The 25,129-nt window shown below is 40.4% G+C and overlaps 1 protein-coding gene across 8 annotated transcripts in view; it reads left to right on the top strand.

Moving 5' to 3' along the window:
* RAD54L2 (RAD54 like 2) overlaps window positions 1–25,129 on the top strand; it is a 117,863-nt gene that overhangs the window by 34,381 nt on the left and 58,353 nt on the right. For 7 of the 8 annotated variants that reach the window (XM_042979049.1, XM_042979042.1, XM_042979045.1 and 4 more), the window contains one exon: window positions 14,113–14,305. In XM_042979049.1, the coding sequence (XP_042834983.1) occupies window positions 14,167–14,305 (139 nt within the window). In that variant the 5' untranslated portion in view covers window positions 14,113–14,166. Of the gene's footprint in view, window positions 1–9,398; window positions 9,474–14,112; window positions 14,306–25,129 lie in introns of all 8 variants that reach the window. The other variant, XM_042979046.1, reaches the window with a different exon arrangement.

Here is a 25,129-nt window from a genome sequence, read left to right on the forward strand (position 1 = left end):
CGTTTGGAATGTGAAGAGGCTCACTTGTCAGAATTGTTTGTTGTGGAAGCTATTGTTTTTTGTTTGTTTTTTGTTTTTATCTTTAGTTAACGGGAGAGATGATTAGGAGATTCCGGAACTCCTTGTGATGTGGAGGGTTCAGTAGTTTCTTGATTAGCTTGGCTGAGTGGCAGCTCTAGCCCTGCATTTGTAACTAGGCCAGTGCCACCATTGACTTAGCTGGGCCTTTCATTCAGCTCCCTGTGATGTGACAGTGAGTTGCACTCCTTCTTGCATGCTGTGGTGAGCAGGAGGGAAGCTTAGCTCCTCATCCTGTCCTTTTTCTATCACTTACTACCTTTCTGTTTTTCATGCATTTGTATTTTGCCCATGGTGCTGGGGCAATGTCCACTTGAGAACAAGCCACAAGAATGAGTAATAACTACTTGTTAAGTAAAAGACCAGAAGATTGGAACTTCCTTAACTTTGCCCAAACCCAGCCCTGGAGTGTGTCCTTGAGATTTGGCAGTTGTCTCTAGGTGTTCCACTTTTATTCTTCACTCTCAATCAACTAGATTATTCTTGGATGGTGGATGCCAACTTTTGTAGGTTGGCATAGTGAGTGCTGATGCGACAGAGGCTTGGTTTAATTCCAGGGCAGCCTCGCCCTGGTTAGAGAGCAACCGTGCAGGCCTAGACTGTACCCTTAACTGCACTAGGGTTCATGAGTATCTTGGGCACCAGGGATCAAGTATGTTTAGTGTGATTAGGGAAGAAAATACATTGTAAATTTCCTAGTGGGACAGAAACATCATTTTTTTTTTTTTTGTATTAAGGGTATCATTTTAAATTATGATTAGATTTGATTTGGTATTTTTATTTACTCAAATGCTACAGACTTCTTTGGTGTCCCCAAATGACACTGTTACTGATTCTTTCTGTTTTGGAGTCAGATAGTCTTATGGCTTCTTGCTCTGCATCATTCTTTGAGGCATGTATATTGTATCACTTCCACAATGCCTGGCAGAATGTCTTTATTATGTCATACATAGGCTTTGGACCGAATTAATTGCTAGCCTTTCTGCCTTTTCTTTTGACCATTATTTCTACAAAATACCTATCAGCTACTTTTTTCTTTGAAGTATTTCCTCAAGCTTTTTGTTCATCTCAGTCCGTGACCTTTATCCCCTCTATCATTATAGTATCTCATGGCCATAAGATTACTATGTGGATTATTTTGATCTCTTGTACCTCCCATATGGTGTAATGAAGTTGTGGCCTTGCCTCCATGGAATAAGCATCTTTTTCTGAAGAGTGATGAGTACATGGTTTGGTGTATGTACCCACACAAGCCATGTTGCAGTCTTTGAGAGATGGCCTTTCTTCCCAAGGGTTAATGTCCATTTTTACATCATTTCTGTTTACAGAGATGAGGTTTCCCTGCAGGTCCCCTTCTTACTTGCAAAATCTGTAGCCTGAGTTTTGTCCAGATTCCATATGCTTTTCCTCAAAGAATTATAGGAGTATTAGTTTGAAAGAAGAAGCTTTTTTTCTACTTCACTATATTGGCTTTAGGTCAAGTACACACTCTTTTTCCTCCACCTGTTTTTGCTAATGTTCAGATGTCACTGTTTTTGTCAATATTCATGTCCAGTGTTAGACCAGAGAGAGACTTATAGGGCACGTTTACTTAAGTAACTGGTTCAGTGGTATGAATCTTAAGCTACTTATTTCTTTAATGCTGAAGTGTGTGAAGTGTGTGTGTGTGTGTGTGTGTGTGTGTGTGTGTGTGTGTGTGTGTAAGAGCCTAAGAAACTGGGCACAGGTTGAATAACCTTGGCCATAAAGTAACAGTGAAACATGTAATCTAGATAGATTACATAAGTCTCCTTAGAAGATTGTTCAGAATTGGGCCACATCTACACAAAGAAGGAGGACAAGCTGGTGAGTCCAATTTCTACCTGCTGGTGGGGTGCTATTTGTTTATGACATTGACCAGACCTAGAGCCTTCCAGAGGGAACCCAGGTGAGACTTGCCTCAGAGATGATTCCAGTTCCTGCTGGGCTCCCGAGGAAGAGGGAGAGAGGCCTACCCCCTACCAAGAGGACATCCTGTCTGTGCATGAGGATGCTGGGAGGCTTAATTTAATTAGCCTTTTTAACCCTATGTTTTTTGTGTCTTAACGGAAAGGAAGTTTCATACTAATTTGTTACTAATTAACTATAGAGAATAGTCAGCTAGGTAATCCTTCAAATCTGTACTTTGAAAGAAGGTATTTTTATACTTGGTAAGTGTTTAAATCTTTGGAAAACTAGGAATAGATAATTTTATTCTCTTTTTCACTGTCTTTTAGAAGGTTGTTTATTTATTTTTGCCACTAAAGACTTCATTGGTGTATTTCCTAAAGACGTTTTCTTATATAATCACAAAATAATTCTCAAGATCAGGAAATACAATATTGATATAATACTATTGTCTAAACCATAGTCCATATTCCATTGCTTCAACTATTCTCAGTTCTGGCTTTTATAGCTATTTTCTTCCCCGGATCCAGGATCTCATCCAGGATCCCATGTTGCATTTAGTCTCCTCTAATCTGAAATTATTCTTCAAGAATTATTTTATGTATATGGTGGGGTATACACGGTTAGCCCCTGGATTCTTGTCTTCTAGTTCATATTCTGATCCTTACTTCCTCATGGCATTCTGGAGAAAGGTGCTGCCACCTTGAGAAAAAAGGGATTGTATTTGAATGGAACTCATTTTGATTCTTCTACATTTTGGTAGCTACTAATAGATTTGGCAGTCTAAGAGGGTGTGTTGGCCAAGGGAGGTATCTAATAACAGGTGATGGTTAGACTCTATATGTAATTTGAACTGCTTGCGTTACTAATGATCCTCATTGGTTCTGCTAGTTTTTCATTACTCTCATAATCAGTTTTTATTATCCATTGGAAATACAGAAAATAATGCATATTTTATCAGTGGTTCTTTTCCTTTTTTGTGATTTGAGAGGTAAATGCAGTATGGATTCCCATTTACAAATCCCTGTGCCATTTAATAATTTAAGTCCACTGGAAATGTGACATTTAGTAGTTTAAAGGTGCAGGCTACCTCTTGCATTGAAGTAAATACCACAGTTTATTTTTGCACATGTGAAGTCAAGAAATAATAGATCTTCAGACTTTTTGTTGCACTTTTTACTATGGTTTGTCACTTAAATCTTTATGGCACCGGGATATTTCCCAGTACCAATAACCAATTCTCTGATTCTCCAGATACCAAATGGGTGTCCAACAATTCATTTCTGACACTATTCCAAGTTAGCAGAGACCTAAGGCTAAGGACTCAGTCCCATAAGACTTTCCCCTACTTCAGATGCCAGTTGTAAGTCCTTGGCTATCCATACTTCTGACTGACCATAAATCAGGGCTCCCATGACCCCCCTCCTTAGGCTCAATAATTTGCAAGAATGACTCACAGAACTCAGGAATATACTTATGTTTACTGGTTTATTTGAAAGGACACAGCTCAGAACAGCTAAGCGGAAGAGATGCATAGGGCAAAATATGGGGGAGGAGTGGCATGGAGTTCAATGCCTTTTCCAGTTGTGCCATTCTCCCAGCGTCTCAGTGTATTCACTGACCCAGAAGCTCTCTGAATCTCAGAGTTCAAGAGTTTTTATAGAACTTACTCTCCAGCTCCCCATCTCCCATCTTGGGAGGTTGGTGGGCAGGGCTGAAAGTGCTAGTCTTTTAGTCACTGGGTCTTTTTGGTGACCAGTGCCATCATGAGGCTGTCTAGGGGCTCTACCCTAAGTTACTTTGTTGGCACGGATTCAGCTGTGATCAAAAGAGGGCTCAGGGTAAACAGCAGAAGACACTCCTGTCACTCAGAAAATTCTAAGGGTTTGGGAGCTCTGCCAGGAACCAGGGAAAAGGACCAAATATATTTTTGTTTTGTACCAAAGGCACCATAGGAGTATGCACCTGACTAGTCTTACCATTCACTTTAGAACTGTGAAGAGTGGAGCCAGATGAGTTTACTTATATTGGTGTGCCTGGCTGGCTGGCTGGCTCAGCTGTAGAGCATATGACTCTATTTTTTTTTTTTTAATGTTTATTCATTTTTGAGAGATGGAGAGAGACAGTGTGAGTAGGGGAGGGTCAGAGAGAGAGGGAGACAAAGAATCTGAAGCACACTCCAAGCTCTTAGCTGTCAGCACAGAGCCTGACACGGGGCTCGAACCCATGGACTGTGAGATCATGACCTGAGCTGAAGTCGGATGTTTAACTGACTGAGCCACCCAGGCGCCTGGAGTATGTGACTCTTGATCTCAGGATCGTGAGTTCAAGCCCCACGGTGGGTGGGGAGCCTACTTAAAAAAAAAAAAAAAAGCATAGAAACGTTTATGTCTTTAAGGAGCTTAGCTTAGTACACAGAGTGCCCAAGTTACTGGCAAAGCTAACAAAAACTTGAGTAAGCATGTAAATACAGTGATATTAGTATATCATATTTTTTCCTATAGAATATTTTGAAAATATGCATGTATATCAAAAAATAGTAGTTATCCATTAAAATTTTAGTTAATTGGTAGTAGATACCAATTTAGGAAAAACATAGTATGCAACCTGTATACCCTGTAGTTATAACTATTTAAAAATGAATGACAACTGAAAATCTAAAGCAATCAACATCAACTCAGCAAATTAGTGGCTATTTGCATTATAGAAGGATTCATGTAGAGTTCCTGTTATAGTTTTATTTTTAAAAGTTTTGATTTATTGAAATGCTATTAGCACAGAGCTTTTCAGGACTGTATCTGGTACATAAGTTGACTAGATATGGAGAGATCATCCCCAAAGTTGGTGCTGAATGTTTGCAGGACTATGAAGGGCAAACCATCCCCTCTGTGCTCAGCTTGTGTTTGTCTGAGTTTGAAGACAACCAGCCTTGAGCTCCATGGCTCTGTGATAGTTAGAAACTCCTAAGAGAAAGGAAGAGCCTCAGAGGGCTGGGACTTTGGGAACAGACTGGTCAGGGACAGTGGAGGTGGTTGTAGATAGAGGGAGTTGGAGAGATGAGATACTGGCCATGATTTGGCTTCTCTCCAAGCCACTTCAGTCTTACCATCTAGTAGATAAACCCGACCTGCTTTTAGGCTGGTCTGCACTCAGGGCTGGTTTGGGCCTCAGCAAGCCTAGGGAAAGTAGGCCAAACATGCCCCCACCATGTAGATCCTCATCTCTGTCATCCTCACTTTAAGAATTGAGAGCTGTGTGGAAAGAGATACAGGGGTCACAAGTTGAATGGTAACATATTTAGCCAGAATTGCTTTTACTCTGTATTCAGAGATCCAGGGACCTTACTTTTACTTTTACTTTTACTTTTAATTTTAATTTTTTATTTTCATTTTTATTATTTTTATTTTTTACTGCCCTTAGATTATAATGTACATGTGGCATGTGTGTGTGTGTGTGTGTGTGTGAGAGAGAGAGAGAGAGAGAGAGAGAGAGAAGAGAGAGAAGAGAGAGAGAGAATTTTTCAGAGCCCAGATTCCTCTGGGGAGCATTGGCTATGTCACATAACCTTCTCACAGCCAAAGCTGTCACCGCTGCTTTAGTTCATATCTTACCAACTCAATTGTTTGTTGCCCTCCCTCCCCCCTTTTTTTCCATCTGACTCCATGGAGAATTAAATGAGCCTTTAATTTGCTCCTCTCAGCAGTGGCCTTCTAGAGTTTTACTCCGACTTATTCAAAATACCTGGGACTGACCCTGCAGGGATGCGCTGCTCAGTGACCTCTTGGATGAAGAACCTAAGTCAGGGAGCAAACACAAGAAACCTCAGCCCTTGGCCATTTTAAAGAGGTTGTGGATTATAGTAAAAGTAAAAGTTTGACTTTTCAAATGTAGTATTAACTTTAGTCACTGAGAAAGTTTGCCCTTGATGCTGAATTACATCTATAAAATAACCTGTATACCATTAATATATCAGATTAATCTTGTACTTTTTTATCTGAATACAGTATGGAACTGTCCAGATATTTTTTGTTGTTCATGTAATGTGATTCTGTTTGTTACATTTTTTTAAATGCTAATTTTTCTTTATGATACCTGAAAATATGGACTCTAAGACTATAGATTTCAAACTATTTGGTCTCAGGATCCTTTTATACTCTTAAAAATTATTGAAGATCCCAAAAAGCTTTTGTTTATACGGGTTATAATGGTTAATCTTCACTGTATTAGAAATTAAAACAAATTAAAAATATCAATTTCTTTAAAAAGTAATAAACTTGGAGCACCTGGGTAGCTCAGTCAGTTAAATGTCCAGCTCTTTTTAAATTCTTTAATTTATTTAATTTTATTTATTTTTTATTTTTTAAAATTTACATCCAAGTTAGTTAGCATATAGTGCAACAATGATTTCAGGAGTAGATTCCTTAATGCCCCTTACCCATTTAGCCCATCCCCCCTCCCACAACCCCTCCAGTAACCCTCTGTTTGTTCTCCATATTTAAGAGTCTCTTACGTTTTGTCCCCCTCCCTGTTTTATATTATTTTTACTTCCCTTCCCTTGTGTTCATCTGTTCTGTGTCTTAAAGACCTCATATGAGTGACGTCATATGATATTTGTCTTCCTCTGACTAATTTTGCTTAGCATAATACCCTCTGGTTCCATCCACGTTGTTGCAAATGGCAAGATTTCATTCTTTTTGACTGCTGAGTAATACTCCATTGTGTATATATACCACATCTTCTTTATCCATTCATCCATCAATGGACATTTGGGCTCTTTCCATACTTCGGCTGTTTTTTTTTTTTGTTTTGTTTTGTTTTTTTTTTTTAATTTTTTTTTAGCGTTTATTTATTTTTGAGACAGGGAGAGACAGAGCATGAATGGGGGAGGGTCAGTGAGAGAGGGAGACACAGAATCTGAAACAGGCTCCAGGCTCTGAGCTGTCAGCACAGAGCCCGATGCGGGGCTTGAACTCACGGACCGCGAGATCATGACCTGAGCCGAAGCCGGATGCCTAACCGACTGAGCCACCCAGGCGCCCCACTTCAGCTGTTGTTGATAGTGCTGCTGTAAACATTAGGGTGCATGTGTCCCTTCGAAACAGCATACTTGTATCCCTTGGATAAATGCCTAGTAGTGCAATTGCTGGGTCGTAGGGTAGTTCTATCTTTAATTTTTTGAGGAATCTCCATACGTTTTCCAGAGTGGCTGCACCAGTTTGCATTCCCACCAGCAGTGCAAAAGAGATCCTCTTTCTCCACATCCTCGCCAACATCTGTTGTTGCCCGAGTTGTTAATGTTAGCCATTCTGACAGGTGTGAGGTGGTATCTCATTGTGGCTTTGATTTGTATTTTCCTGAAGATGAGTGATGTTGAGCATTTTTTCATGTGTCAGTCGGCCATCTGGATGTCTTCTTTGGAGAAGTGTCTATTCATGTCTTTTGCCCATTTCTTCACCGGATTATTTGTTATTTGGGTGTTGAGTTTGATAAGTTCTTTATAGATTTTGGATACTGACCCTTTATCTGATATGTCCTTTGCAAATATCTTTTCCCATTCCGTCGGGTGCCTTTTAGTTTTGCTGATTGTTTCCTTCACTGTGCAGAAGCTTTTTCTTTTGATGAGGTCCCAGTAGTTCATTTTTGCTTTTGTTTCCCTTGCCTCCGGAGACGTGTTGAGTAAGAAGTTGCTGCAGCCGAGATCAAAGAGGTTTTGCCTGCTTTCTCCTTGAGGATTTTGATGGCTTCCTGTCTTACTTTTAGGTCTTTCATCCATTTTGAGTTTATTTTTGTGTATGGTGTAAGAAAGTGGTCGAGGTTCATTCTTCTGCATGTCGCTGTCCAGTTTTCCCAGCACCACTTGCTGAAGAGACTGTCTTTATTCCACCGGATATTCTTTCCTGCTTTGTCAAAGATTAGTTGGCTATACGTTTGTGGGTCCATTTCTGGGTTCTCTGTTCTGTGCTGTTGATCTGAGTGTCTGTTTTTGTGCCAGTACCATACTGTCTTGATGATAACAGCTTTGTAGTACAGCTTGAAGTCCACCAACTCTTGATTTTAGCTCAGGTCATGTTCTCATGGTTCGTGAGACTGAGCTCTGTGCTGACAGGAGCATTCTTGGGATTCTCTCTCCCTCCCTCTCTGCCCCTTCCTCTCACTCTCTCTCAAAATAAATAAATAAACATTAAAAACAATTAAAATAATAAACTCAATATGTATTAAATAATTTTTAATGAAAAATAATTGTTTTCCAAAAGAAAAAAATTAGAAGAGTTGAATTGTTTGACACATTTTAAAATTTGAAAATGTCTGATTGAATAGAGATAGCTAGATCCTCAGATCTGCTTCTACATATAATTTGTTGTCACTTATTGTTTTGTTAATTTACTGTATTGTAGAAGTAGATGAAGAAGGCAGGTGGAAAATGGATGAGTGTTTTAATAGCCTTTTCAGGTAATTGTGGGTATTCTTTAATACTGTATCTAAACTCTGACAAGTGGTAGTTTCTTCAAGGTTAATTGTAATATGGAATTCGAAACCACATCCAGGAACTTCTTGTATTCTATTACATTAAAATCCATTGGTCTGTCTTGCACTTCGGATGGTTCTTTAACCCATGTATGATTTTGACTTTGTGGCTCCCTTGAAAGTGTCTTCAGGACCCCAGGGGTCCCTGGACCATCCTTTGAGAACTGCTGTCATAGAATCTGGAAGGGATCTTGAAGATGAACTAGAGTCCATCTCTCTCCTGGCTAGAACAAGAGGGGTAATGGAAGCTGAGGGAGAACTGATTTGACCAAGGTCATGCAGCTAGTTTCCCATAGAGCTATGGCTAGAATTTAGGGTTTTGTTTTGTTTTGTTTTCTCTTTTAAGAGAGACAGAGACAGCATGAGAGGGGGAGGGGCAGAAAGAGAGGGAGAGAGAGAATCCCAAGCAGGCTTTGCACTGTCAGCACAGAACCTGATATGGGGCTCAAACCCACAAACCATGAGATCATGACCTGAGCCGAAACCAAGAATCAGACGCTTAACCACTGAGCCACCTAGGCATCCCTGGAATTAAGATTTCTTGACTGATTCTGTAAACATGGCTCCAGTGCCTCTGTTGTGCTTTGTGCTGAGTCCCTGGGCCTGTCCCCACTGCATTGCCTTTTGGGGAGAGTTGTCTCCTGTGGCTTTCCTCCTTAGAGCCCTGAATGTTTTGTTCACCTTCTTTTCCTTATTTTGTCTTAATTAAGCTCCACATTGCCAAAAGTCTCATTAATAAAATATTTCAAGCTGTGTCACTTTCTAGCTCTGTACCTGCTTTGTGTGTATTAAATGTGTTCTTAAGTGACTGAAAGGTTATTAAAAGGCATTTGGACTACATGTATGCATTGGGCTTTTGTCTTGCCCAGGAAAGGTGTTTTGAAATAACTTCAGAGATCCACAGTTGATCTCTCAGCAGACTGGAAGAATCTTATTGATACCCTGTGAGTACTGGAAATGGACTGAACTCTTTTTTTAAAAAGTCTTTGAATTATATAAATTGCTTGACTAATGTGTTTCTTTGAAGTGTTGCCTAAAGTTTTAGACTGAATGTTTTCATGCTTTTAAGACTTCATACCCCTTGCAAATTAGCATAAATGCATGGTTTTGTTTATACTCTTAATGGAAAAAGAAGTGTGCATGGCACTCACTGTGGAATTGCTTTGAGATAATTTGAGGAAATTTAATATAACTCAAGGTTACCAAAATTAATGAGGACATGGCAGTTTGGAATGGTTTCTTTTATATCAAACATAGCATCAGGATGCTGCTGAGGACCTCTGAAATTGCATGGGCTGCCCTACAGTGGTGAGGCAGTATGTGCCCACAGTTCTATGATTTTAGTGTGCACTCTCCAAGCATGGTCTGCTTTGTGAACAAAGGCTTTGCTAGCATGTGTGTATGTCTTTGTGTTTTTCTCTCCTGTGTATTTTCCTCCCCAGGGGTGTGTCTTAGGGCTGTGCCTGCATGATTAATTTCACTGATTCTTAGCCAGGCACCACTCTATAGACAGGTGACATTGTTTTTGAACTTAGCAGGGCAGAGGAACAAAATTTTCCTTTACTCTCAAGGCTGTAAGGGGCTGGCCTGGGATTGGCTGTGGGTTTCTTCATAACTATATATAGCCTCTTTTAGCAAACACAATATATTAAACTGTAGACCTTAACATATTACTTAGGGATTGGATATTTACTTTTCAGAGTGATTCTTTTTAGAGTTTCTTTAAATAGCTAGTTCTCTAGTTTCATTAAGATAGAATTTGATTCCCAGAATTTGCTTTGTAGGAATACAGGTCCTCATTAAGGTGTAGCACACCCATAATCACTCTCCTAGCGCTCCTCTTCCCTGGAGGTTGAGGCAGTGTTTCACATGGGCTGAGGAGCAAATGAGGGAGATACATTTTTTCCTTATCACCTTTTTCCTCACCTCTAACAGTTCTACTGAGAGCTAATTTCTTGAATCAGGCTGTCTGTGTTTGAAAGGCTGTGCCACATGGAAGTGTTTGTATGTGTGGATACCCTTATAGACAGAATGTAATTGACTGTGCTGCTGCCCTCCCAAGGTTAACTATTCCTCTGACATTTTCCCTTTGTTGCTTTTTTTTGTTTTTGGTTTTTGATGTTTATTTATTTTGAGGGAGCGCGCATGCATGTGCATAAGCAGGGGAGGGGCAGAGAGAAAGGGAGAGAGAGAGTCCTAAGCAGGCTCCATGCTGTAAGCCCAGAGGCTGAACCGTGAGATCATGACCTGAGCTGAGATCAGGGGTCAGACACTTAACCAACTGAGCCACCTGGGCATCCCTGTTGCTTTTTTGAAGGAGATCAGTAACAGCAAAACCTGCCCTTTGAGTCGTTGGTATGATTTTGAAGAGTGGAGAAAATTCATTTGTGTCATCTCTGTAAAGAAGTTTTAGTGGCTCTTGCAAGGTAGGGAAAGAGAATAACCAAATTTGGTGGGATTTAAGAAATCTATCACTCTCCACTTTATTCTGTTATGGGCATCTGATGGCCTGGGTACTATTTTATTTTTAAATAATTTTATTTTTTTATTTTAACATTTATTTATTTTTGAGAGACAGAGACCAAGCACGAGCAGGGGAGGGGCAGAGAGAGAGAGGGAGACACAGAATCTGAAGTAGGCTCCATGCTCTGAGCTATCAGCACAGAGCCTAATGTGGGGCTTGAACCCACAAACCGCAAGATCATGACCTGAGCTGAGGTCAGACACTTAACTGACTGAGCCACCCAGGTACCCCTGGCCTGGGTACTATTTTAAAATGTCCTGTACTTAAAATGTTTTGAGTAGGGGCCTGGACCAATGTCTCAAATTCTAGTAGTATGTGTGGTTGTTGATTTTTTTTTTTTAAGTGTTTTTTTATTTTTAAGAGAGAGAGAGAGAGACAGAGCTTCAGTGGGGTAGGGACAGAGAGAGAGGGAGGGAGATACAGAATCTGAAGGCTTTGAGGTGTCAGCACAGAGCCCGATGCAGGGTTCGAACTCACAAACTGTGAGATCATGACCTGAGCTGAAGTCATATGCTTGACTGACTGAGCCACCAGGCGCCCCTGGTTGTTGATGTTTAATTGATATTTGCTTCTATCTATTAGGAGCTTGGGACTGAGGTTATTTTGAAGATGTTTGTTAACTAGGTTTACAGGAGGCTTCTCATTATTATTGTTTACCTCTAAGTGATTGTCATTCTTCCACAACCACACAATTTCTTCTCTGAAATGACAGACATTCAGATTACATTAAGGTACTTGCTAATTAAAAATTGTCTTCTAAAAGCCACTCCATAATCAACCAAACACACTGTAAGCAAAACACTTATCTCAAGCAGTCTAGGATGAACCAGAGGGGTTATGCTGATTATAAACATTGACTTCCACATACAGAGTAGCTGCTGTTGAGTTATCATCATTACTCATCTTCAGAATAATTTTCATTTCCAAAGCTGCTGACATCTAATTGATTTACTACTTCCTTTCAAAACCTAATGAACTTAAAGATATAGGATAGTTATTCCCTGAGAAATTTGGAATTTGTCACTCAGTGAATGGTGACTCAGCATTAGTTATATTAATTTGTATTTGTGGAACACCTTTTTTCCCTGTGCCTTAATACACTTTGTACGTGTTTTGGAAGTGCGTTATTAATGCAAAAATTTTAATTTTATTACTAAATCATTTCACAGATTTTTTTTTTTGGTTTCATTGTCTTGAGAGGCTGAGTGCATGACCCACCAGGACACATACACACTCATAATTCCTGTGGCTTTTAACTAAACAGTCTTGAACTTAAATTCTAGCTTTCTAGAACTCTAAAGGATCCAGTTTACTTCATTTTGTTTCAGGAGGACATAAAAATTCTGTTTCAAATTGTGTCTGGACCTTAATAAGAGATTTCAGTTCTGGAATAGTTTTTGTGTTGAATAATTAGAGACTTGTATTTTAGTTTTTATTTTGGGAGATGGGAGGAATTTTAGGATAACCTGATTGTGGATGTGGTTGTCTGTAGCAGTTTGTCGTATAAAAGATTATTTATTTTGTGTTCTTCCTCCACATTTTATTATGAAAAATTTGAAATATACAGAAAAATGGAAAGAATTGGTCAGTGAGTCTTTATGTTAACATTTTACTATATTTGCTTTATCTCAGAGCAGTCTTTACCTTGTTTTTGTCCCCCTCAAGAAGAAATGACTTTTTTTATTTTTTTAAACGTTTATTTATTTTTGAGACAGAGAGAGACAGAGCATGAACAGGGGAGGGGCAGAGAGAAAGGGAGTCACAGAATCTGAAACAGGCTCCAGGCTCTGAGCTGTCAGCACAGAGCCTGACGCGGGGCTCGAACTCACGGACCGTGAGATCATGACCTGAGCCGAAGTCGGAGGCTTAACCGACCAAGCCACCCAGGCGCCCCAAGAAGAAATGACTTTTATAGCTGATAGTAAAGTAGACCAAGTGAGAGCGAAAGAGTGAGACAGACAGACATGCACAGTGCCTGGCACATAGAAGGGTTAATAGAGCAAGTTGGCAAATGAGGGAGTGAACGTGAATGAACGAATTGATCTAAATAGGACGTGCTTCCAGCTCCAGGCCACAAAGAAACAATTCTCAGCTAAATACCTGCCCTTAGGGATTTACTGTTTGGTCTGAAGGTGAGAAACCGCAGAAGGCAAACCACTTTGCCAGGTAACCCCTGTGAAGGCTTCAGTGAAGGTCAGCATAGTCAAGCATGGCTATTGGAGTTCAGAAGCAGGAATATGATCCCAGAAGACTGGGGCAGTTGACCAAGACTTCTTGGAAGAAGTGGAGCTGGAATTGGGCTAAGAGGTAGGACAGAACCTGAGAGCAGAGATGGGCACAGGGGCATTCTGGCCCATGGGGAGCCTGAGGTTCCCCACATACTTGGGAGGAGTGGGAGTGTGCTAAATAGCCAGCTGCCTGCTGGAAGCCTTCTATTCAGGTGGTTAGAGAGTGGGACTGTCTTCTGGGTAGTGCTCCAAGGCAGGACCTGGCCCTGCTCTAGGCAGGACCCACTCACTCCCTGTTCCTTGAGTACTCCCAGTTACTCTCACTCCTGGGCTCTGCCCTTGCTGCTCACTCTCCATAGAACACACTCTCCCCAGATGTCTGTGTGTCTCCCTCTTCTTCTGGCCTCTTTTCAATGAGAACTTCTCCCTGATCTCTTTCTGGCATGCAGCAGCCTCTTAGCACTCCCCAACATGCTTCCTACTGTGTCCCCAAAGCCTAGTATAGTGCCTGTGATTATATATCTATAATGTGTATTTGTATATGTATGGATAAACAGAAATATAGAGAGTTGATGCTCAGGAAGTTGAAGGAATGAACAAATGGTAATTCTGAGGCATAGAGTGTGTTTGGTCACTTTAAGATATTTTCATGTCCAAGCAGCTAAGAGAAACTTGAGCTTCTCAGGGTTAGTGCACTTGTGAGGAAGGTGGAGATTCAGGTATGGTTAGCTTGCCCTTCTAAGGCATTCATCCTTGGCATTTTCTCTTTGAAAGAATCCTGTTCCTAAGTGAAGCCCTTGGTGATTCTGATGCCTCTTTTCTTTCTTTCAGGACCCCTGCAGTGTACCATGAGTCGGTAATGCCCACTGAGGACCTCTGGGAGCCATGTCAGACGAATCCGCCTCAGGGAGCGATCCAGACCTGGACCCGGACGTGGAGCTGGAGGATGCGGAAGAGGAGGAGGAGGAGGAGGAAGTGGCAGTGGAGGAGCACGGCAGGGATGACGCGGAAGACCTACTGGATGGTGAGTGGCTCTACTGAGTGACATGGGTTGTCTTTTCTTTTCTTTTCTTCTAGTGGATTTTTTGCTGGAAAAGCATGGTATTTCCAGTTGGATTTCTTAGATCATCTATTGTGAGAAGGCAGACACTGGTTGCATAGCAACAATTAACTCATATGCTCTTTCTCAGGAAGTGAATTGTTGTTCCTCTATCTAGGCCTCACTTTAGTGCTGGAAGAACCTTTAGCATTTAACTCGTCTTTGACAGACATGTGGATTCAGATTCAAAGATTTGAGAGTAGAGCATCTTGCCTGAGTCATGGAGAAATCAGTAGCAGAGTCCTTGTGGCAAGACTTTGTGGTCTGGGGGTCATGGATTCATCAGATGGCTACAGGCAGGTGTGGGAGTAACCGTGAGTTTCCTGAAATTATATGCACAATTCTGCTTGTATGGACATGAGGGGATTACCTAGGGAGACATTCTCAGATGAAAGGTACACAACTCCGGAAAGCTTACTGCATCTCCTGTGGTGCTGCTCTGCCTCCCAGCCATTTCTAGTGACTATAGATTGCTTCTGATGGGAGAGAACTGCACCTTCATAGCTGGTAGACCCCCTCTGGACTCCTATTTGGCTCAACCCTTCCTTTGCCCCCAACTTGTTGAAGTGGCATTGACTTTTTCTTCTCTAGTCCAGTGTGAGGTCATCTGGCCAGCCATAGAGCTTCTCAGTTCATTCCAGCCTTGCATAGCATAGGATGGAGTTGTTTGCAAGCTTCCTGTTAACTGAGGAATAAAGTTTTTGTCTGTTGTTTATAACAGACCACACTAGTAGAACTAGGAAAATGTGCTACTATTCTTCTCCAGATTCTAGGAGAATGAACATCAATTCTGTTTCTTTGCTGCTGGTACTGTCTTCAGTTCTCATTCATCCTGACAGTTGTCACGTTGTTCAGGGATCAGTTTTTCCTCATTTATACTGTTTAGGAGTCTCTGCCCTATTTCCACTTCACCTCTGGCAGGGAAATTACCATTTCTGATATCATTTGCTGTCCACTGTAATTCAGTTGGAGTCTCCCAAGATGGTACTGTAGTTCCTTTCTATATAAAGTAGAATAAGTAGAAATAATGGAAGATAGTGTGTGCTGGAACGGTATACCATCATACTGTCTTGATGTGCTCGCTTCGGCAGCACATATACATCATACTGTCTTGCCTTGGTCTCATGGTTCTTAAGATGGCATTAGAGTGCCCCTGGTATCTGCATCACTTTTTGCTTTTTATCATTTGGGTTCTCAGAATTATATTTCAGCTACCCCCTAGATTCATGTCAGGTTTAGATTGGATTTTAGATGTTGCTGGTGGGTATAATGGATATATACACACAGTTTTCCCTCGTGGCTTCTCGGAATTCTGTTTTCCTTGTTCGGTTCTTAATTATTAAGACAAAACAAAACATATCCTTCTGTGCACTTTATTATTTATGTTAGAAGCGGCAAGATTTTTTAAAATTACTTTTTAATGTTTATTAAAAAAATTGTTTTTAATGTTTATTTTTGAGAGAGAGAGAGACAGACAGACAGACAGACAGTGGGAGCAAAGTAGGGGCAGAGAGAGGGAGACACAGAATCCAAAGCACGCTCCAGGCTCTGAGCTGACAGTACAGAGCCTGATGCAGGGCTCAAACTCAGAAACCGCAAGATCATGACCCGAGCTGAAGTCGGGTGCTTAGCCAACTGAACCACCCAGGTGCCCCTAGAAGTGGTGAGAATTTAATTGTGATTTGTCACAGCTGTGTAACTGGAGGTTTTTTGTTTGTTTTTACTATTTATACAACTTTCAGATGAAACGATTTTTTAAAAATTTGAAATGACTTATTTTTATTGCTTTTAAAGTTCCGAGTGTTAAAGTGTTTGGTAGGTACTTTTTCTCTTGCCTTGCTAGGGTTATCTAACTTCTTGGAATTTGATTAAGTATCCTTTTGATGTTTCACTGTAGTGTTAGAGCTGTGCTCACCCAGGCACTCCCAAATGGAAGTGATACTTGTGTTACTTGTGGCAATTCTGCCCCTGTTTTAGAGCTCACAGTTTTCCTGGTTCTCTCATTTTGAACACTATGAAATTTTGCTGAAACATCTGAGACCTGCCTGTTTGTTCAGTCTTGCCTTTCCTGCCTTGGCTTGCTGGTCATCTCACAACCTTAATGGGTAGAGCGGCCCGCTATTCTAAAATTAGGAATAGCTATGAATAGTCTTAGCTGGTATAGTGTGATGTGGCCTTTTGTTGTCTTGGAGCAGTCTTTCTCAACCTGGGATGATTTTACCTCCCAGGGGACAATTTACAACGTCTGAAAACAGTTTTGATTGTCACGACTTCTGGGAGGTGGGGGAGGAATGCTACTGGCATCTTGTGGGCAGAGACCAGGGATGCTGCTAAACATCCTACATTGCACAGGACAGCTCCGTCCTACACACAGTTATTGTGGCCAAATATCAATAGTGCTGAGATTGAGAAACACTTTCAAAAAAGAAATTATTACTTCAGCTTTTTTTATTTGAAGTTTCATTTCTATTGGATATCAATAACTCACTTTTATAGTGCTTCTTCATGGTTTGCACAAACATCTGAACAATCGTACTAACCTTTTCAAAGAACCGTCTTTTGGCTTTGTTGATTTTCTTGATTTGTGTTTACTTTCTTTGTAATTTCTACTTATAATGATCTTCCTTCTACTTCTAGCAGTACTTTCAAACTTCTTAAGAATGTGCTTACCTTTTTTTCCTAATAAAAACAATCAAAATTATAAATTTCCCTCTAAGTACTGCTTTAGTCCATCCCCTCACAAACATTTTGACATACTTTATCCTACTTTATCTTGATAATCCTATCTGTTAGGCAGAGCAGATACATTTTAGGGATGAGGAAACTGAGGCTCAGAAAGGCAAATGGCTTACTCAGTATAACTTTACAAGAAAGTGGCGGAGCTGGGCCTTTGGTTTCCAAAGTGGTACTCCTTTTTCAAATCCATGTTGCTTCTGAGACTATAGATTCATATCATTCCCTACCTGTAATGGGTTGCTTTCTCTCTTAGTTTGTGCTTTAAGGAAAGAAGTTGATTGGTAATACTGTTGACTAGAGATGAGAGAACAATTAGAATAGCATGAGTAATGGCAAAGTAGAAGGGCAAGTATGGCATATGCTAGAGAATGGTGAGCTATCTTGTTTGATGTAGAATTGGACACATTAGGGGGATGACCAGAGTGAGACTGGAGTGGTGGCCTGGAATCAGGTTAGGAAGGAGTTTAGAATTTGTTTTATAGGCAGCATGGAATTGACGGAAGTTTTTACTGGGGAGCATTCATTAAACCTTTGATTTTTAGGAATGTTGTTTTAGCAGCATGAAGAAGAGATGGCCTATTAGATGGTGAAGACCAACTAGGTCTGTGTTAGAACTTTACAGAAAGGATTAATGAGGATTTGAACTGTTTGGATCAGTTGACCTACACAGGAGTAGTAAATGGTCAGATTTGTAACAGTGGAATTTATAGGACTTCGTGACTTACTTGATGTGTGAGGCAGGTTGAAGATGGAATAGGTAAAGCCTGGGAAGATAATGAAATCTTTACAAAGGTGGGAAGAATGGTATAGGGAGTGGGGGAATTAGAGATGTAGCTTTGCTACATTAAATTGGGGCATTATCTCCTCCTTGATACTGACCTTTGAACGTTGACTTGTGGGGTAGTATGAGAATAAGGAGACTTTGGCTCTTGGGGAGTAGCACCATGATTTTGTCTTTAAAAAGGTAGAGAGAAAACAGTGCTTTCCATTTCTAACACATTAGGGGCTCTTGGCATGTTGTGAAACATTTTTGAGTGGTTTTTGTTTCCCCTGTTTGTTTTTTCTTTTTCTTTTAGAGAGAAAGAGCAAGAGAGCAAGAGAGCATGTGCATGAATGGGGAAGAAGGGCAGAGAGAGGGAGAATCTCAAGCAGGCTCCATGCTCAGCATGGAACCTGACATGGGGCTCAATTCCCTGACCCTGGGATCATGACCTGAACTGAAATCAAGAGCATACCCTCAACTGACTGAGCCAACCCAGGTGTCCCTCATTCCCCTGTTTTTCTTTTCTCCAGATGTCTGTGTTGAGTTTTCTCTATTCTCTTGGAATGGTGGGAGAAGTTGGATGTCAGCACCTTATGGGGTCTCTGATTATCAAAGGTAGAGGTTCAAAACCTGGTGCCTCTGGGAATTGGCTTTCCTCATGCAAAATGTTTTTCTGGTTCAGTATTTTCTTCTAGCTCAGCTTCAGGTCCAATGTCTTGCCCCAGATAAAGTACTTAGAAATATTTAGATGAAGGGAACTCCTAGAATAATCTAGCCTTTACAAAAAAAGTTCATTTTCAGTTGCTGCTTAATGTGTATTCCAGTGGATGTATAAGTGTCGCACAGCTGGTATCTGTCACAGAGTCCTATGTTTACATGGCTTTGTAAAAAGATCTTTCTTTGCCTTGGTGGTTCATTAGCACATTTGTTTTCCTCAGCATCACTCCACTGTAAGCCTTCAGTGCAACTGTAAGTGATGGAGTTTAGACCAAGAGATATTTTCAAGGGTTTTCCTGTCTATACAAATGGCAAAGATCTTAACATCTGTTTCCCCAAGGTAGCTTCTTGTCCTCTTGCAGCAGGGAGACAGGGAGAAAAATAGCAAGAAACCTGGTCCTGAATATGCACTAGTGGTTGGGTGGGTGGAGGGGATGCTTAAAATTTAAACTATTAATTAACAAGGACTTCATGTGTTTCTTATTAACATTCATCTGGATTAATGGATCCAATTCCTGATTTCACTTGTTCTCCAAGTGAATAATGAATCTTTGTTTAAAAAAAAATTTTTTTTTAAGTTTATTTATTTTGAGAGAGACGGAGACAGCATGAGTGGTGGAAGGGCACCTAGAGAGGGAGAGAGAGAATCCCAAGTGGGCTCCACGCTGCCAGTACAGAGCCCAATGTGGGGCTTGAACCCACAAAGCAGTGAGATCATGACCTGAGCCAAAACCAAGAGTCAGACGCTTAACCAACTGAGTCACCCAGGCACCCCTGAATCTTAGTTAATAATATGATTCCCCTTTCCATTACCACTTGCACTTCTTTTAGGCTACCTTTATTCTTGTGAAATATTTGCAAGGAAAAGCCAGATGTCCCATTTCTTTCCTACAGTATTTTTACTCTATTACCTGTGCCAGTTTCTCTGGTCTTTGCTTGGTTCTCCAGGAGGATTCTGGGGCCACCACCCTCTTTTCTTCTGAGAGCATTCCACTCATCCAAGCTGTTTGGCCCATGTTGTGAACAGCCTCATTAGCCTAACACAAGAGTAGGGTTTTTCTAATGGAATATTACTAGAAAACAAACCAAAGCCCCAGCCAGAAACTGCAGACTTAAAAAACTTATTTGTTACTCTAAGAATGATTGCTTGCCAAAAGGTTTCATTTCCAAACTCATTTCCTCAGGCCGTGGTAGGCATACTGGGAGTTTATGAAGCTTCAGGATGAACATGACAAACCTTGTTGGAGTGCCAGTTTTATCAGGAGATAGGTGGAGTGGTGTTGGGGGTTGGGGGTTAGTACTTTGGTAAGGAATTTTAAAAAATTGTAAAAGGGGCGCCTGGGTGGCGCAGTCGGTTAAGCGTCCGACTTCAGCCAGGTCATGATCTCGCGGTCCGTGAGTTCGAGCCCCGCGTCAGGCTCTGGGCTGATGGCTCGGAGCCTGGAGCCTGTTTCCGATTCTGTGTCTCCCTCTCTCTCTGCCCCTCCCCTGTTCATGCTCTGTCTCTCTCTGTCCCAAAAATAAATTAAAAAAAAAAAAAACGTTGAAAAAAAAATTAAAAAAAATTGTAATAAAAATTAGGCATAGAAAATAATTCATATGCATTTTTAAGGTAAAATAAGATTTTTTTTTTTTTCAAATAAATTTCAGAGTTTAGAATTTTGGATCGTGCCATGAGAGCCCCCCAAGGGATAAGAACGTTTTCTGCAGACATTCAGGACTCGTCAGTGGAAAAGTTTGAGAGGCCCTGGCTTAAGTTAATCAAGATCTGGGCACAGACTGCCTTGATGGGCACATCTTTTTAGAACATGAAGGCCTTCTTTTTTTGTTGTTTTATTCTTGTCTGTTTTACATGGCATATCAGGATACTGAGATCCTGGAACTGGAGCTAGATATGTTCCTTCTGGAACCTGCTTCATAGCCATCTTATTGACAGAAAGCTAACCTCCTGAATATCAACTTTGGCCTCAGGCTGACCTCCTTCACCTTAGACCACTGAGTAGGGAAAGCTGATCTTCTCAACCTCTGGATCTCTGCCTTCCCTGCAGAGAGTTTGCTTTGTGCTTTTTCACTGACCCCTTTCTATTTGTCCTCTTTGCTTACAATGTAAAGAATTAGGGGTAAAGTGTTCTAGGCAGAGGGCCAGGGCAAAGGCCCTGGTGTGGGAACGAATTTGCTGTTTAAGAATCGGGAACATAGAGGCCATGGTGGCTGAAGCGTAGAGAATAGAGGCCAGAGTGGTCTGGGATGAGATAGGGAGGGCCTGAGTATGTAGGGCCAGCGGTAGCAGTTTGAGATATACCCAAACCCTGGTTTTATTCGTTTGGGTTCCAACATGCTTTTTCAGATTCTCACCGCGAGTTCTGGACATATCATTAAACAGTAGCAGTCTGCAGGAAAAGTCATGCTCTCTGAGCAGCTGGAAGTGGAAGAGGTGTAGGGGAGCTTCCAGAAATTTGAACTAAGATCAGAGTGGGTGGGGTGATTTCAGCAATCTAATGGGAACTCTAACCAATGTTTTCTCCCTCCAATGGAAGCCCCCAGGGCCCTTCAGAAGGCAGCATAGTCTATGGAGTTGTAGTTTTCACCCTTTTTTATGACCTTTCTGTTACATTAGACATTCTTAGTTTAAGCCTAAATTTCTTCCTTTTCTAAGAATAGTTTTTAAAGGAAATATTTATTTATTTTGAGAGACGGAGCGTGCACATGTGCACTCCCGTGTGAACCAGGGAGGGGCAGAGACAGAGGGAGAGAGAATCCTAAGAAGGCTTGGCGCTCTTGGTGCAGAGCCCAACACAGGGCTCAATCGCATGAACCGTGAGACCATGACCTGAGCCGAAATCAAGAGACGATGCTTAACTGACTGAGCCACCCAGACATTCCTAGATCCATTTTTAAAAATTTAGTGTGATAGAATCCATTCCTGTTGTTCATTTTAATACTCAAATTGTCCTGGGTTTGGCTAGTGGGAGCCCATTTCAGCTGACTTCAGTATTCCTTTGACATGCTCCCTACAATTTGTGAGCACTTCCTTTTCTTTCTGGTACAATGGTGTTCCAAGCCTAGCTTGTATCTTCTCTGTTCTGACCTGGGAATTGGCCTTTTCTCCAAACTCCTGGTTTCTTTTAGAGGGAAATGGTACTTAGAAACCAAGATCTGGGCTATACATATGCTCAATACTACTAGGATATCATTGATTGTTGGCTCTTTTGGTCTCTAGAGCTAGGAAATACATTTATTTAAAAAATTGTGTTCAGGGACGTCTGGGTGGCAGTTAAGCGTCTGACTTCAGCTCAGGTCATAATCTTGTGGCTCGTGGGTTCGAGCCCTGCATTGGGCTCTGTGCTGACACGGTGAAGCCTGCTTCAGATCCTCTGTCTCCCTCTCTCTGTGCCCCTCCTCATTCATTCATTCTCTCTCTCTCTCTCTCTCTCTCTCTCAAAAATAAAAAAATAAAACTTAAAAAAATAAATTAAAAATTGTGTTCATAACAGTGCTCTTAATTTTACTCCTTCTCCCATTCCTTATCTGTATCTCCCTTTTTACCCGGTGAGAACCTGGTTCCCAGTAGCATCACGGTATTTATTCATTTGTTCAATTGTACAGTACACTCAAAATAGTTTCAGATATCTACTACAAACAATAAGTCTAAAGTTCAAGATTATTTTTGCAATTTTTTTCCTTTTAATATATCTCACTTAAACTGCATAGACAGAGTACTATATTGTCAAAAAGTTTACTTGGATTTTTGTTTGTTTTTCCAGCTTATCAAGGTTTAATTGTATACTGTGTATATACCCTTAAAGCTATCATCAAGTTAGTGAGCATATTTGTCACCCCTGAAAGTTTCCTTACCCCTTTTGAAGTCCTTCCCTCCCCTCCCTGCCTTCCAACCCTGTCTCTAGTGAACCATTGATCTGCTTTCTGCCCTTACTGATTAGTTTCTATTTTATAGAATTTTGGTATAAATGAAACCACATAGTAGTTTTGTTAACGAAGTGGATATGGATTGTGTGAAAGAAAGAAGGTAAGGATCAATCCCAAAGTTTTTGGATTGAACAGCTTGAAGATGCCATTTTCTGAGCTTGGAAAGATTGGGGGAGAGGCACAGAATGGGGACAGACAAAAGTGCAGTTTTAGAGACATGTTAAGTTTGACATGTCTTATGGCTCCAAGCTAAGATGTTGAGAAGGCAGTTAGTTAGATTACTGAGTTGAAGTTCAGAAGAGAAGTCTACATTGAAGATAAAAACATGGGCTATATCTGTATATAAATGGTACTTATGACATGGGACAGGATGAGATCATCCCAGGAATAAGAGAAGTAATCTGAGTGACTAAGCACTGGACACTCAGCAGTGGGGAGGGTGATAAAGAGGGTCTAGGAAAGAAGACTGAGAAGAAATGGCCACTGACGTAGTAGGAAACCCAAGAGAAAAGCGCTGTGGTGGCTTAAAAAAAAAACAATTTCAAGGAGGAAGTGATCAACTGTGTTAGTTAAAGGCTAGCAATAACCAGGGTAGTATCAGGAGTAAGAATTGACTGCTGGATATTTGTAGTATTTGCAAATCAATCAACATAATACATCACATTAATAAGAGAAAGGATAAAAACCTTATCATCATTTCAATAGATGCAGAAAACGCATTTGACAAAGTAGAATATTCATTCATGATAGAAACCCTCAAGAAAGTAGGTTTAGAGGGAACATACCTCAACATAATAAAGGCCTTATATGTAAAACTCACAGTTAACATCATCAGTGGGGAAAAACAGAGCTTTTTCCCTAAGGTCAGGAACAAGACAAAGATGTCTACTCTCACCACTTTTGTTCAACATAGTACCGGAAGTCCTAGCCATAGCAGTCAGACAACAAAAAGAAATAAAAGGAATCTACATCAGTAAGGAAGAAGTAAAACTTACATTATTTGCAGATGACATAATACTATATATAGAAAACCCTAAATACTCCACCAAAAAACTACTAGAACTATAAATGAAATCAGTAAGGTCATAGGATACAAAATCAATATACAGAAATCTGTTGCATTTCTATACACTAATAATGAAGCAGCAGAAAGAGGAATTAAGAAAACAATCCCATTTACAATTGTACAGAAAAAAAAAAAAAAAGTAGCCTAGGAATAAACTTAACCAAAGAGGTGAAAGACCTATACTCTGAAAACTATAAAATATTGATGAAAGAATTGAAGACGACAAAAAGAAATGGAAAGGCATTCTGTGCTCATGGATCAGAAGAACAAATATTATTAAAATGTCTATACTACCCCAAACAATCCACAGGTTTCATGCAATCCCTCTGAAAACACCAACAGCATTTTTCACAGGACTAGAACAAATAATCCTAAAATTTGTATGGAACCAAGAAAGACCTCAAACAACCAAAGCAGGCTTGAAAAAGAAAATAATTTGAGGTATCACAATTTCAGACCTCAAGTTATATTACAAAGCTATAGTAATCAAAACAGTATGGTAATGGAACAAAAAATAGACACACATATCAATGGAAAGAATAGAAAGCCCAGAAATAAATGCACAATTGTATGGTCAATTAATCTTTGACAAAGGAGGAAAGAATATACAATGGGAAAAAGACAGTCTTTTCAACAAATGGTGTTGGGAAAATTGGACAGCTACATGCAAAAGAATGAAACTGGACCACTTTCTTATACCATACACAAAAACAAATTTTAAATGGATTAAAGACCTAAATGTGAAACCCGAAACCATAAAAATCCCAGAAGAGAACACAGGCAGTAATTTCTCTGACATTGGTTGTAGCAACATCTTTCTAGATGTGTCTACTGAGGCAAGGGAAACAAAAGCTAAAATAAATTATTGGGACTACATCAAAATAAAAATCGTCTGCACAACAGGGGTGCCTGGGTGGCTCAGTCAGTTAAGTGTCTGATTCGGTTTTGGCTCAGGTCATGATCTCTCACGAGTTCAAGCCCTGCATCAGGCTCTGTGCTGATGGCATGGAGCCTGCTTGGTATTCTCTCTCCCTCTCTCTCTGCCCCTCCCCTGCTCTCTCTCTCTCTCTCTCTCAAAATAGATAAATAAACTTACAAAAAAATTTTTTTAAAAAAGATCTTTTGTACAACAAAGGAACCAACCAACAAAACTGAAAGACAATCTACTGACTGGGAGAAGAAATTTGTAAATGATATATCTGATAAAGTGTTAGTACCCAAAGTATATAAAGAACTTATACAACTCAACATAATAATAATAATAATAATAATAATAGTAATAAAAAAATGGGTAGAAGAGATGAATAGACATTTCTTCAAAGAAGACATCCAGATGGCCAAGATGCTTAACATCACTCATCATCGGGGAAATGCAAATCAAAACCACAATGAGATATCACCCCACACCTGTCAGAATGGCTAAAATGAAAAACACAAGAAACAAGTGTCAACAAGGATGTGTAGAAAAAGGAACCCTCGTGCACTGTTGCTGGAAATGCAAACTGGTATAGTCACTGTGGAAGACAGTATGGCGGTTCCT

Source organism: Panthera tigris, chromosome A2, assembly GCF_018350195.1.
Source record: "Panthera tigris isolate Pti1 chromosome A2, P.tigris_Pti1_mat1.1, whole genome shotgun sequence".
NCBI classification, from domain to species: domain Eukaryota; kingdom Metazoa; phylum Chordata; class Mammalia; order Carnivora; family Felidae; genus Panthera; species Panthera tigris.